This window comes from Protopterus annectens, chromosome 7.part1 (assembly GCF_019279795.1).
Source record: "Protopterus annectens isolate FY-2018-M chromosome 7.part1, PAN1.0, whole genome shotgun sequence".
Taxonomy (NCBI): Eukaryota; Metazoa; Chordata; order Ceratodontiformes; family Protopteridae; genus Protopterus; species Protopterus annectens.
Genome location: NC_056740.1, coordinates 304,927,215 through 304,942,671, shown reverse-complemented (window position 1 = coordinate 304,942,671; position 15,457 = coordinate 304,927,215). Strand labels below are relative to the sequence as shown.

At 42.4% G+C, this 15,457-nt stretch overlaps 1 protein-coding gene across 1 annotated transcript in view; it reads right to left on the bottom strand.

The window, feature by feature from the left end:
• The window catches only part of LAMB2 (laminin subunit beta 2), a 3,750,789-nt gene that overhangs the window by 601,349 nt on the left and 3,133,983 nt on the right, over positions 1-15,457 (bottom strand). Inside the window, exon 24 of the mRNA XM_044078730.1 lies at positions 6,127-6,499. Coding sequence (XP_043934665.1) covers positions 6,127-6,499 — 373 coding nt within the window. The remainder of the gene's footprint in view (positions 1-6,126; positions 6,500-15,457) is intronic.

Sequence of the window (15,457 nt, the reverse complement as noted above, 5' to 3'; positions counted from 1 at the left end):
TGTCCGAAGGGGATTAGAATCCTATAATCCACAGTGTCAGCTGTAGCGTTGACAGGTGTGGGTGTATCAGGGATCCTTTGTTCTGTGTGAGTAGGTCCACTCTGTGCGGTAACTTGTGACGGTCCTTGGCTAAACATAGATGGAGAAGGAACCAGTGCTGTCTTGGCCAAAAGGGAGTCGCCAGCAAGATTTTTAGTTGGTCCTGTCAAATCTTGAACAGGATCTTTAGTATTAGAGGAAGGGAAGGGAATACATACAGGAACATCCCCTTCCAAGAAAAGGAGAGGGTGTCTACCTTCCGAACCAGAGGACCTGGGACTCTGGCACAAACATTTTGGAAGTTGTCTGTCCAGGGGGGAGGCAAATAAGTCTATATGAACCCTTCCATCTCTACAAACTTTTCTCTCTTCCTTTAACTCACTTCTCTTCCTCGCTAATAACTTGATGGCTACTTTTCTTTGAATCTGCCTCTCTCACAATTTTAAGTAGCTGTACTCATGTAGTAATGTGACTACTATGCATGCACTACAACTAAAAACAATGTAATTATGTATGTATGTAGTTTATCTATTTTTGTAGTTACTGACAGTCTTATACTACATTGACTCCAATCTGACTTTATATTGTACATTCCATTCCTCATCTGTAAATACATAATTGTGCATATTTGAAACTGACAGATTCTGTTAACTTGATCTCATTCTATTTGTTTACTGTAATTGTATTTTTGCTTAACTTTTTGTGCATATTCCAAGTTTTACTTTTTATTTTTACTATTTTGTATAACTTAAAATATATTTTTCTATGTTCTATGAATATTTGCATGAATTTCCTGGAGCTTTTCTCCTTGGGTGTCCACTGAAAATGAGCTTCTAGCTCAGTTGGGCCAACCTAGTTAACAAATGTCAAATAAATATATAAATAAAATACCCCATTGGCAGACTATGTCCAGGTACATGACCCTGTGAAGCATCCATTCATAGGACTGAGTCAGGGACCTGCTTATGGAGTCTGCCACAAGATTCCAGTTGGAGGGAATGTACAAAGCCTGAATAGTCATGTGGTATTGGGCAAGAAATTCTCATAGCAGAAGAGCCAACCTGCAAAGGAGATAGGATCCCCCCCCCCCCATTCACATACCAGAGGGCTGTCATGATGTTTGTGAACAGTTGCAGAGGGGCTAGGCAAAGAAGAGGGTGAAATGCTTGTAGAGCTAGTAGCAATGCTAGCATTTCCCTGATGTTGATGTGTTCTGTTTTTTGGGAGAGAAACCAAATTCCCTGAACTGTGAATTTGCAAAGGCTGCTCCCCAGCCCACGTCTGATGGATCTGTGTAGAGTTCAAGGACTGGGGTGAGAGGATGTGGGCTGGAGTGACAGGATGCAGGAATAGTCCTGGATTTAGGTCTCCACCAAAGCAGTTCCCTCTTTATGTAAGGGATGACGAGGACTTTGTATTCTAGTGGGTGAGAATGCTGGGTCCACACCAATCTGAGGAATTACTGGAATTTCCTCTTGTGGAGTTTTGCCACTGGTACCATGGGAATGACTGAAGCCATGAATCCCAGCATCCTGAGGAAATCCCTGGCTGTGATGAGAGTCCAGAGGAGAAAGAAGTGAAAGGAGGACTGAAGGTCCTACACCTTCTGAGGTAGAAGTGATACTCTCATTATATCTGTCTGGATTCGACAACTCAGGAAAATGTGGTCCTCTGAAGGGGTGACAACTGGCTTCCAGTAGTTGATGGTGAATCCCAGTTTTCCCATGAGGGAATTGGTGGTCTCCAGTTTTTGGAGTCAAGTGTGGGAAGTTGGGGCCTGTAAGAGCACGTTGTCTATGTATGGAAAAATCTGGATGCCGAAAAGCCTGCAATGAGCAGTCACTGCAGCCAGACATTTTATGAATACCCACAGTGCTGTAGAAAGACCAAAGGGCAAGGGAGAGAACTGAAAATGCGAGGAACCCACAGAAAAAATCTAAGAATTTCCTGAACATGGGGTGAATAGGGATGTGAAGGTAAGCATCTCTTATATCTAGAGATGCCATGTATCCTTGTACAAGGATAAGAGGAAACAGTTTGGAGTGTCAACATTCTGAAGGTAGGAACCTTTAAGAAGATGTTGAGATGGGATAAATCCAGGACTGGTCTCCAGGGGCCATCCTTTCTGGCACTAAGAGCATTCTTGACTATAAGCCTTTCCCTCTTGAGATATGAGGAACCTTTTGAATGGAGTCTTGTTGCCAAAGCTCCCAAAGGAGCTCTGGGAAGAGGGGCAGCTGCTCTGGGGGGGGGGGGGGGATTGAGGGATGCCCATGAAGGTGGAAGTGGAGTGCCAAACCATGAAGTATCCTTTTTTGATTATGGAAATAACTCAGGTGTCTTGGGAGATGCTTTCACAGACCCTGTCAGCATTTGAAAGGCAAAGGGAGAGATGGGAAAGGGAGGCATCAATAGGGTAGTCACAGACTCCCTGCTTTCTCAGGAAAGGACTGCCTTTGGTGTGAGGGTGGCCATGACCCCTAGGCTTCTGTTGTCTCTTGCCTCCACTGGAAGATTTACCGGTGGAGTGCTGGGCACAGCTGTGGACAAAAACAGGTTTAGATGGGAACTTCCTATGAAACCTGGGCACAGGGGAAACCATGATGTGTTTCAACTCCTTGAGTTCCTTGTTTTTTTCCTGTAGAGACTTAAATAAACAGGCTGCTGCTTTACCAAGTAAGGCTGAATTGTCTAATGGTGCATCCATTAACTTAGATTTGAAGTCTTCTTGTAGGGGCTACAACCTGAGCCAGGAAAATCTTCTAAGAACTGAACCAATAGTAGTTTCCCTGGCACAAGCCTCCGCAGCATCATAGCTGCATTTAATGGAATGTCTTCTCACTTGGGAGGAAGCTCCCAGGATATTGAGAACCAAGGCTTTTCTGTCAGAATCTCTAAGATCTGCAATGGCACTAGATGCCAGAGACAAAAGCTCTAAGGAGTACTTAGTTATATGTATCTGATACTTGATGGCCCTGAATGCCAAGGTGGCTGAAGCATAAGCCTTTTTACCCAGTCTCTCAAGGGTTCTACTGTCTTTGTCTGGTGGGAGAGAGCTTTATGGCTTGGTTTAAAGTCTGAAGAATTAAAATTCTATAGTTAGCCATTGAAACATAGTAGTGCCTGCTTTATAAATGAATTAGTGAGGGTTTAACAATGGATCTGAATTTTACCCAGTACAGAAAAAGTACACCCAAAGACCATTTAGTTAGAACATTACATAGATCTTGTAGCTGCTTACTAGACAAGTCTAAAATGTGACAGACTGTTTTTGGAATTTATAGATAGCTTGCACAGTGTGCAAAGCTACCCATCTAGCTTTTCATGCAAATCTAGGGTCTCATGATTTATAGACATTTTGCTTCTGTGTTGCATAGCTGTGCTGTAAGAAGCAGAAAGGGGTTTTGAAGCTGCATGTAAATGTAGTTAGTAGTCTGTGGGTTTCAATGTTGTTTCAATGAATGTGAGTTTCAAGGACAGAGAAGTTTTAATGCCAAGTCTGTTTTCGTTATGTGACAGTGTTGCTTTGTTTAGCAGATCTCTATTGGTGTTTGTGCATTGGGCTGTAAAATGTAAAAATAAAATCCAAATTATTGTATTACTAAAGCAGTATGCGCACATTAGTGTTTATGGTAAATGGGGAAAAATAGCCAGGTAATGGGACATTGCAATGGCTGCAGGGGGACTCTGGTGCCGTATTTTGGTTGTCTGTTCTTCAGTTTGCATTTGAAAGTTGGTATCCCACAATTCCATTGGAGTGGGTGTGGTTACATAATTATATATGCAAATTGTATGTTAATCAGAGTACAGATTTGTACCTATTTTTCACGGGCCTTGTCCAGATTTTTGATGTTTCCAGGTTGAGAGGTATGACACACACACACACACACACACACACACAAAATAAGGATGTGACAGCACAATACAAAAATCTGAACAGAAATGCTGAGCTAAGGCAAAGCAAGACTGTGTTAAAAATATTGCATCTACAGATATGTGGGTAGCTTACATAAAGCAGATTAATAACAAATTCCAATATATGACATATTATGAGACTTTGAAGCTGAAAAAATCAGGCATTTTGTAACAACACATCTTTTTACCTGCAATTACTCCCTGAATGTAACTTACTTTTCTTCTGAAAAAAAAATCATTAAAGAGAATATGCAGAACCACTGCAACATTGCACAACATTGTTAGTTTATAGCACATAACCTTAAGTTTTTTTTTTTTGTTTGAACGACGAATTCACCTCCATCAACAATGTTGTTTTGAATTTCACTGGCATACAGAATACATAAAGCTGCTCTCCACAAATAAAAAGAGGTATTGAAACCTTATGTTTTAATGAAAGGGAAATATCTATACCGAAGAAGAGCTACAGCTACAAAATTCAAAATCCTATTGACAGAGCAAATAAACATTTTACAGAATGCAACCAAAAACACACAGTAAGAATTAAAAAGCAGTGTACTAGTCCCTTAATTCTCTAAAATACTTTGGATTGTCAAATGGTGATCAAAACATAAAATCTTTAACAAAGACATATCCATCACTTCAATGTTTTTCTACTACTCTTCTCTCTTTCACCCAAAAAACCTGAGTTGATTATTTATTTATCGACATTTGATGACCAGGAAAGTTCACTGGGTCAGAAACCCATTTTCAATGGAGGCCTGGGGAGAAAAATTCCAAATATAAATACAGAAATTGGTACTTGCGTATTATTGCAACCAGATTGGGAAGTCGTCCTACTTCCTAATGTTATGCCAAAAGTCATTTATCCTGCACTGCCAAGGGTTGGTTAAAGTCCAACTCACATTCCTATCACCTCAGTTCTGCAACAGGGACAGGAATACTGGCCCAACTCCACCTTCTGGGTTGCGTCTTTTACTGGCATAACTGAAGCTAACAGTTGGTTAAGGCATACAGTTCCAGCTTGCCTCTAACACCGGGTACTCACCCTTTTCATTATCGTGTTTGTTTACATCTGCATTTCTACAGGTTTTATGTTGTTGTGACTTTGTGTAGGGCTCAACCTTCCATGCTTTCATGTGTTATGTTTAAAAAGTGTTTTTTTTTTTTTTGAGAGGGGGGGGGGGGCAGCACTGCAATCCTGTCTAAGATGCTTCGGATGAAGAAAGGGTAGAATCCCTGTGTTGTATCATGCATTACAATGACTTGTATATTGGGGTTAATTGTTTTTTCTACAAGGATCGTCAGTAAGAGTAAACCTTTTCCGGACTACTTTTGACTGTGGAAGAATTTAAAGTGCTGCTTGTTCTCATCTGCCCGGTTCTTTTCATTTTGTATGGAGGCGCTGCGGTAAAGGATGGTCCCGGGAAGATGAATTTGATACAAATTCCTATTCCTCTGTCACAGACAAGGTGAAGGAGTATTGATTTATAGTCCACACGCCTCTTTTCACTTCACAAAACCCTTGTTTCCCGATAACATCAGGAGTTATGCCTCGTCCCCAATCTGGTTGCGATAATACCTAAGTACCCAGAAATTTAATACAGAATAATATTCAAAATAGTATAGACAAAGTTCTGATGTTTAGTACAAACTACATTGGGGATACAATATGCAATAAATTGACAAAAAAATCACACAGATGATAGAATTTCACAGTAGACATTCTTACAAGCTACAGGTAGATCTGGGAGTAAAGAGATATATAGTACAGTTAGAGATTTTAAACTAACATGGAAGGAAGGAAAAAGTGGGTGAGTAACTTAGTTTATGGTGGTTCGATCATGTGGTTATAGGGACAGATATGATTACTGAGGTATTGGCAACTTAGAGCAGATTTAAAGGATTTTATAGAGACTAGTTTAGTGATAGAGGAAGGCAGAGCATTCCATAGTTTGGCAGTAGTATAGGAATAAAGGCTTATATACCTTGTAGACCTGACAAGTCAAAGGAAAGGAAGAATAAATAAATAAATAAATAAATTTAATTAATTAAATGAAAGAAACATTTTTAAACTCTGCAGTTCTGAATGGTTTCTCAAGTTTAATGCAGTTTGTGCCTGTTAAACACGTTATGTCACTTTTGCTGCAATAAAGTGCCAGATTCCATTACCTGAGTTCATCAATAAGCTTCATGAGACTGTTCACTGTACTGGCTGTTGCATTACGCTCCTTCACAATTGCCTGAGCCTGTGATAATTTCAACTCCAAGTCTCGAAAGTTCTTCTCAAAGGCTCCAGTGATACCAGTTAGCTGTACCTCCTTAGCATGCTGCACTAGTCGCTTGGTCTGTGCAGTGAGATCTTGTACTATGCGGTCCCAGTCCCCAAAACACTGGTGGCATGGCTGGCAGTCAGGGAACTGGCCAGTAAACCCTCGAGCGCACTGGTCACAGCGAACACCAGATACTCCCTGACGGCAGGAGCAGTGGCCATTTATTCTGTTGCACTGAGATGTTTCGATACCCCTTGGGTCACAATCACAAGCTATGTAAGAAAAAAGGTCTCCATTAGAATATTTTAAATATATATCGCATAAGAGAAAAATAAAACTGGACTGACTCTTTTTGATGTATCTTTATTATCGAGGAGAAGGCTTTGGTCACCATCAGACTCACACGTTCTCAGAACACTGACAACTAAGACACATTATCAGTTCATAAAATATAAAACACGTAGGTCTACCGCTTTCACCTTTACCATAAATTCAAATGATGGCACAATAATCTCCCCTGACCCTTCTACAAAACTATTAGGTGTCATCATTGATAATAATCTAAAATTCGACCTACATGTTAAACAAACTATCAAAACCATCAATAAAAAACTAGGGTCACTTTACATAATAAAAGCCTTCCTAACCCCTCCAGCTAAAATTGCCATAGCTCGCTCTCACCTTCTTTCAACCCTTTTGTATGCATCCCCTCTACTCTCGAATTTAAACAAGACTGTCCTTAACAAACTCTCAATTTGCTACAACCACATTGCCAGGTTTGCCACTGGGCTGCCTTTTAGGACACATCATTGCAAATCAGATTGAATGGCTTGAGCTACCCAGCCTAATCCAGTATAAACAACTGATTATGGCCTATAAAATCCTCTATAATCCGGACAATACTCATGCACTTAAAAATATTATCACCCCCTTTAACAATCCTAGACCGCTTCGATCCTCTGACAAACTACTAATTCAGACTAGCAAAATTAATAACACAACCGGTGACTCTCTCTTTGCAAACTCTGTAAGTAGACCCTGGAACTCTCTTCCAGCTGATATTACCTTACTTTCTACCTTGGGTCAATTTAAAATTAGACTCAAGCAACATTTGGCACTTAACTGGCTATGTCAATGTATCAAGCCTGGCTAAGTCTCTCTAGAATGTGTAAAAATCTGTTAACCAGCTTACTGTGTAATTTAATTTAACCCTGACTTACGCTCAGGATTAACTCTAACCTGTGGAACCTGTTTAACTTGTTTACTTATGTAATCACTGTAAATAGTCTGTTTGTAATATGTAATGCTGGTATTATGTAATGCTGTGTCTGCTTACCCTTGGAGCTTTTCTCCCCGGGCCTCCGCTGAAAATGGACATGCATCCAGTCGGACTATCCTGGTCAACAAATGTAAAATAAATAAAAATAAATAAATAAAATAAATAAATAAATAAAACCAGAACAAGAGCATCTTGTTAATAATAGTCAGGGGTGTATCAGAAAAGTACAGTTTTGTACCTACCATAAATGTAGATGTTCGAAGATCCACATTGCTGCAGTCCTTACATATGGGTAGTCCGCTGTCCTCGGTCGGCCCGAATACCAAAGTATTAGGCTGACGTCGGTCAAGGCGCTTAAAACTGACATCAGGACGTCAGGGTACATAAGCGCATGACCGACGTCATATCCTCAGTCTTTTCTTGCCCCAGATGTCAGAAGGCCCTAACAAGAAAGGCCAAAGCCAAAAAACAGCAAAAAATAACCAACCACCCCTGCACTAACCATATTTACAATATGTACAACCCAAACCACACCACCACCTCTCACTACAGAGGGAAGGAGGGAGGGTAAATTGGACTGCAGCAATGTGGATCTTGAACATCTACATTTATGGTAGGTACAAAAATGTACTATGTTCTTCATCTCACATTGCTGCAGTCCTTACATATGGGTAGAATCCCAAAGCAGAGGTAAGGGAGGATGGCAAAACTATAAAGCATTAGGGGCTGCCAAAATGCCCTGTAAAATTGCAGTGGCAAATCCAGCCCTAGATTTAGAGTAAAGTGGAAGGTGGTAATGCTTAGAGAAAGTATGCACTGAACTCCAAGTAGCTGCTTCCAAAATATCTTTAGTAGCCACCCCCCTTAAAAAAGCTGTAGAAGTGGCAGTAGCCCTAGTGGAATGAGGCCTAATCCCAGCTGGAATCTCCTTACCATGATGGGAATAACAGAAAGCAATACAAAAACCAATCCACTTAGAAATAGTTTGTTTTGAAACAGGTTTGCCCTGAGAACCCAAAGCAAAAGAAACAAACAACTGCTGAGACTGCCTGAACCCTTTAGTTCTGCTCAAATAATATCGCAACTGTCTGTGTATATCCAAAGTGTGCAAAATCCTCTCCCCTTTATTTTGGGGGTTTGCATAAAAAGTAGGCAAATGAATAGTTTGGTTTAAAGCCACACTAGAAACCACTTTAGGCATAAAAGAAGGGTTAGTACGCAAAGACACCCTGTCCTTGTGGAAAATTAAGAAAGGCTCAACCGCCATAAGGGCCTGTAATTCAGAAACTCTTCTCGCAGAGGTAATGGCCAACAAAAAAGCAGTCTTCCATGATAAATATTTCAACTCTGCAGTTGCTGCAGGCTCAAAAGGTTGTAGAGTGAGTTTCTCCAACACAAAATTGAGATCTCAAGCAGGAGTAGGAGCTCTACGTGGGGGTCTTATATTCTTTGCCCCTCTAAGGAATTGCTTAAACAAAGGATGAGAAAATAATGGTGGGTCACAGTCATAGTGAGCAGAAATCGCTGCAGCATGAACCTTTATAGAGGAGAAGGACAAACCTTTGTCCAATAACTCAGTAAGGTATTGAAGAGCAACACTTAAATTAGGTTTAGAAACATCAAAGTCCTTTGCTGTACTCCAAAATAAAAATCTCCTCCATTTATCTGCGTAAACTTTCCTTGTACTAGGTCTTCTGGCCTCCAAAATAACATTCAAAACTTGTTGTGGAAGCTGAGTCCCTCCAGGGTTTAAAACAGAATATGCCAGGCTGTTAGATGTAGAGAGTGAAGTTTGACATTGAGTAAATGACTGTTCTCCTGAGATAGCAGGTGAGGAATCGAAGGCAAAGGCCATGGAGGCTCCCGTACCAGACTCCTCAGTAATGGGTACCAGTGCTGTCGAGGCCAATCCGGAGCTATTAAAATCATGTTTGGCTTGTCCTGTCTGACCTTCAGGAGTACCTTTGGGAGGAGAGGCAGAGGTGGAAAGGCATACACGTGAAGATTGCTCCAATTGAATGAGAGAGCATCCACCTTCCAAGCTGTGGGATGAAACCTTTTTGTGCAAAACTTTGGCAGCTGGTAATTTAGTGGAGAAGCGAACAGATCTATGTCTGGAGTTCCCCATAACACTGTCAATTTCTGAAATACATGAGGATCCAATTTCCACTCGTGGGGATCCATAATTTGTCTGCTCAACACATCTGCTAAGGAGTTCTGTGCTCCTGGCAGAAACCTTGCCTGAAGATTTAGCTGTAAACTGAGAGCAGTCTCCCACAAAATCATTGCTTGTCTGCATAGAGGATATGAATCGTCCCCTTGCTTGTTGATGTACCACATGACAGTTGTGTTGTCTGTTTGAATCAACACCTGCCCTGGAAGAAGTAAATCCTTGAAAGCTATCAATGCAAATTGGACTGCTAACATCTCCTTCAAGTTGATATGTAAATGTTGAAGTCTGGCAGGCCACGTGTCTTGTACCCATTTTCCATTTAGATGAGCTCCCCAAGCTTTGTCTGAGGCATCTGTCGTTAAAATCTGACTCGCCTCTGGTCGGGTCACAGAGAGTCCCTTGTTTAGGTGACATTCCTGAGCCCACCACAAAATTCCTTTTGAATGCAAGGTATTATCTGAATGACAGTGTCCAAATCTTGGCAGTGCTGCGCCGATACATTCTTGAGATACCATTGTAGCTTCCTCATATGCAGTTTGGCATTGGGAAGTACCAGAATACAAGATGCCATGAACCCCAAGGCTTGAAGGACTGTCCTTGCAGTCAGCCTGGACTGACGAGACAATTGGTGGAAGTAAAGAGAAAGATTCTTTTGTTTGTCCGGGGTCAAAAAGGCCATCTGGGATGCTGTATTCAGTCTCACACCCAGAAAGCACATGTCCTGAGAGGGTACTAGACTGGACGTTATGTCGCTCACAGAATACCCCAGGCATCTTAACACTGCCATCACATACTGTAAATGATGAAGAAGTTCGTCCTTTCCTTGGGCCAGAATCAGGCAATCGTCCAAATAAGGATAGATTTGTATTCCTCTTAGCCTGAAGAAAGCTACCACTGGAGCCAGAACCTTCGTGAACACTCTGGGCGCAGTAGATAAGCCAAAGGGCAATGCAGAGAACTGATAATGAAAAGTCCCAGCCCGAAAACGCAGATACTTCCTGCAACTGGGCCTGATAGGAACATGAAGGTAAGCCTCCTTGAGATCCAGAGTCACCATCCAGTGGTCTTTGCCCAGCAGAGGTAAAAGCTGTTGTAACGTCAACATTTTGAACTTGGGAATGTCCAGATATGTGTTGAGGATAGATAAATCCAAAATTGGTCTCCATGTGTTCCCTTTCTTTGGAACTAGAAACAGGCGAGAATAAAATCCTAGGCCCACTTCTGGCAGAGGGACAGGTTGTATGGCCCCTATTTGAAGTAGAAGAGAAATTTGTTTGTGAGCCTCTAGCCTTTGCTGAGGAGGAACGTCTGGCATGCCTTTGAAAGGAGGCAAGGTATGGAAATAAAACTTGTAACCTTGGTGTATGATATCCAATACCCATTTGTCTTGGGTAATCAAAATCCAATTTTCTTTGAAGAGTGCCAACCTTCCTCCCAAAGGTGCTGCCAGGCAAGAAGGATCTGGCAGCTGAAAAAGTAGGTCATTGGTCCTGTTTACGAAAGGACTGGCCCCTGCCCTCACCCAAAGATTGTGCAGGTGAACTCCCTGTTCTAGGTCTGAAAGAACTCTGAGCTCTGCCCCTACCACGTCTAGATCTACCCCTAGACTGAGAATCATAAGAAGGATACGTCCACCCCTTAGCAGGCCAATTCCTACTAAACTTCGGAGGCTGAACTTGCAAAAAATCTTTAACAGCCTGCATAGACTTAGCCTTGTCTTCCATTTTCTTCAAGACTGACTCCACAGGTGAACCAAACAACACATCAGACTGCAAAGGAGCATCCAAAATCCTTGTCTTAACATGGTCAGATAAATTCTGATCCTTCAGCCAGGCGTGCCTGCGAAGAAGTGAACCAGTGGCAGCCCCCCTAGACGAGGCCTGCACAGCATCAAAACCACACTGTAATGAATGCTTACCCACCTGTTCAGAGACATGCACCAAATCTTGTAATTCTTTACACTCAATGCCTTCCGCCAGAGCATCCACCTTAGACTTCAATTGAGAAAGAAGAAAGTTTTGATATTTCAACATATGAAACTGGCAATTCAAAGCCCTCATAGTTAAGGTAGAAGATGTATAGACCTTCTTTCCCCATCTATCCAAAGCTCTGGCCTCTTTATCTAGAGGAACCGGATTTTTTACAACAGAGGCTTTTTTCACCCTTAGGTCCCTGACTAATAGTTTCTGGGTCCGCCCTAGGACTCTTATAAAGATATTTATGAGCCTCAGGCACCCTGTAATACCTATCCGGTTTAGCAGGCGCAGGAGGCAGAGAATCAGGATTAAGTGAAGCCTCTGAAAACACATCTTCCACAACATCCAGAACAGGGGGTATAGCCAAGGGCCTATGTTGGGGCAAAAGCAAAAATTCCCTAAGCCTTTTCCGAGAATCAGAGAAGTCCTGACCTTCCCACTTAAAATGTTCCCTCATAGAATGAAGTGTCTCTGAAAAAGAAAAATCCTCTGGAGGAGAAGCAGAAGGAGTGGAATCATCTGCATCAGAATCAGAATAAGGAGAGTACTCCTGCAAGTCTTCAGCCGAAGACTCTGAAACATCCGAAGCCTGCTCAAAACTTCCCAACTCTGGCTCCACCCTAGGCCTCTTATCAGGAGGGGGCAAAGAACCTCTAATCAGAGTAATCAAATCTTCTGCCATTTTAAGAATGTGCTTCTTAGGCACAGACCCTGCTGAACAAGGAGTGACACCAACAGAAGCTAAACCTGGCCTGCCTCTGGGAGAAGCCTTGGAAACAGAAGGAGAGGGCCTAACCACCCTAGGAAGGGAGGGGAGTACAGTAACCTGAGAAGCCCCTTCAGCCTGACCTGCCTCTTGAGAGGCCACATCCTGCAAAATCAAAGTCTCCCCCTGAGACTCCAGAGAAGTCTCCGTCGGAACCACCGGTTCCACTGAAGCCTCTAAAGAACCGGCGTCCGGAACGGACGACTCATCTTGCCTGGGTTTAACAGTTTTGTCTTTGCGCTTCTTCGTAGAAGCGGGCGCCGGAGAGTCCGACGGCATATTATAATTGCACCGCTTACCAAAGACCAGCCTAGCACAATCTAACCTTCGCTAATAGTGCGCTTATTGAACCTAGCACAAAAGCGACACCCGACAACGTCGTGCTCAGGCCCCAAACAAGGAATGCACAAAGAATGATAATCCCTATGCGGTATCTGCTTCCCACAAGAAATACAGTTATTCACTTTTTCTGACATCCGGTAATACACTGAGGCAAGAAAAACAAAATATTCCCAACGGGGTACCTAGCCAACTTGGATTCGGTCTGAAACTCCGAACTCGAAAAATTTCAGAACGCCGAACGGCACTTGCAACGCTGCTTCTGCATCGGACCATGCGGCAAAAAAGACTGAGGATATGACGTCGGTCATGCGCTTATGTACCCTGACGTCCTGATGTCAGTTTTAAGTGCCTTGACCGACGTCAGCCTAATACTTTGGTATTCGGGCCGACCGAGGACAGCGGACTACCCATATGTAAGGACTGCAGCAATGTGAGATGAAGAACATCTCTTTTTTTCCTTTCTTTTTTTTTTTTTTTGTTTGTAGGTAAACTAAGGAAACAAATGATGAGTTGCTTGGATGCTTGAAGAGCCGGGTCAAGGTGGACTGAGAAAGAAGCAGTTTGTGCTAGCTTTTATACCCCTTGAGACGGATGGTGATTCCACCTGGCTACCTTGCTTCTGCTCCCCTACAAATGGAGGCTTGCATGATTACAAGGGGAGTAGTCTGGGAAACATGGAATTAGCACTCTCAAACTGGTGATGGTAGCCCTCAGCTGTATGCACTGTAGCAGGCATTAGTATAGGGAGGGGAGTAGGATATGCTCCTGGTAATGTAGCAGTCATTGTCAGTCACCAAGAGAGGGATTGCAGTATTAAAGAAACCACCCTTATAGTCTGTGCTTTACAACATGCGTGTGTGAGCTGTCGATGTGAAATAAACACTGTAGTGCTGGTTCTGAAACAGAATGAATTGAGGAATAAGCCAAGCTCCTTCATATCAGGAAACAAAGACATGCAGAACAATGTCAGACCCAGGGAAGGATCAACAGGAACAGGGGCACAAACAATGACGTAGCTGTCAGCCCTTCTGTATGTCCCATGACAGTGGTTCAAGTCAGATTTGAATGGTTGACAGATAAACGGCAAACAACACACAGAAAAAAATAATCAAACTACACAATAAATAGCTTTGTAGACTGCAATTATAGTGAAAGTACAGTTGTGTAAACTTACCACAAATGTAGATGTTCGAGTATAGCTTTGTAGACTGCAATTATAGTGAAAGTACAGTTGTGTAAACTTACCACAAATGTAGATGTTCGAGTGTACTCACTGTTGCAGTCATTACATTTGGGTAATCCTGCTGGCAGGTTGCCCTCAGTCGGCCTGAATTCCAAAGTCTTGGGTCCTATGTTGGTTGCTGTCGCCCCTTTCCCTTCCCTGATGTCAGGGCTATAAAAGAAGCAGCCAACGCCATTTTCTTCAGTTTTTCTTACCCCAGATGTCAGGTGCCCCCTGAAAGGGTAGACAAAATGTATATATATATAAAAATATATGCACCAATATAAACTTTACCTTCATCTACAAGCAAATACACCACATAGGTTGTATAAATCAGAGAAGAAAAGATAAGTTCCAGCAGAAAAAAGGGGGATGGCGTGTGGTAACCGGGACTGCAACAGTGAATACACTCGAACATCTACATTTATGGTAAGTGTACACAACTGTACTATGTTCTTCGTGTTTCACTGTTGCAGTCATTACATTTGGGTAGAATCCCAAAGCTATGGTTGGGAGGCTGGAACTAAACAGCATTAGGAGCGGCTATGAGGCCCTGCAGAATTGCAGTGCCAAAGCCTGCCCTGGATTTAGAGTAAAGTACAGATGATAGTGCTTTGTAAAGGTGTGCACTAAACTCCAAGTAGCAGCCTCTAGAATGTCTTTAGTTGGTACTCCCCTGAGAAAGGCTGCTGAAGTGGCTGCAGCTCTGGTTGAATGTGGCCTGATGCCCTTAGGCACTGGCTTGCCATGGTGAAAATAGCAGAAATGAATGCAGTGGCCTATCCACTTTGAAATAGTCTGCTTTGAGATAGCCTTTCCTTGTGATCCTGCAGTATATGCCACTAGTAATTGCTCTGTCTTCCTGAAAACTTTGGTTCTGTCCAAGTAGAATCTAAGCTGTCTGTGTACGTTCAAAGAATGCAGAATTCTCTCCCCCTTGCTCTGTGGATTTGGATAAAAAGTTGGCAGATGAATAGTTTGGTTAAGAGTCACACTGGACACCACCTTAGGCATAAATGTTGGGTTTGTCCTCAGAGAAACCCTGTCTGGATAAAACATGAAAAAAGGTTCCACAGCCATGAGTGCCTGTAGCTCTGAAACTCGTCTTGCAGAAGTTATTGCTAGGAGCAGACCTGTTTTCCAAGATAAAAACTTTATATCAGCAGTAGCAGCTGGCTCAAAAGGAGGCAGGGTGAGTTTTTCCAAGACACAGTTGAGGCCCCATGCAGGTATTGGTGATCTCCTTGGAGGCCTTACATTTTTGGCTGCTCTGAGGTACTGCTTTAATAAAGGATGAGAAAAGATTGATGGCTCTGTATTGTAATGAGCCAAAATGGCAGAGGCATGAATTTTAATGGATGAAAAAGATAGGCCGTTGTCCAGCATCTCAGTTAAGTATTGCAAAATCTGAGGAATATTTGGTACAGCTGTATCAGTTTCTTGTGCCTGGTTCCAAGCACAGAATCGCTTCC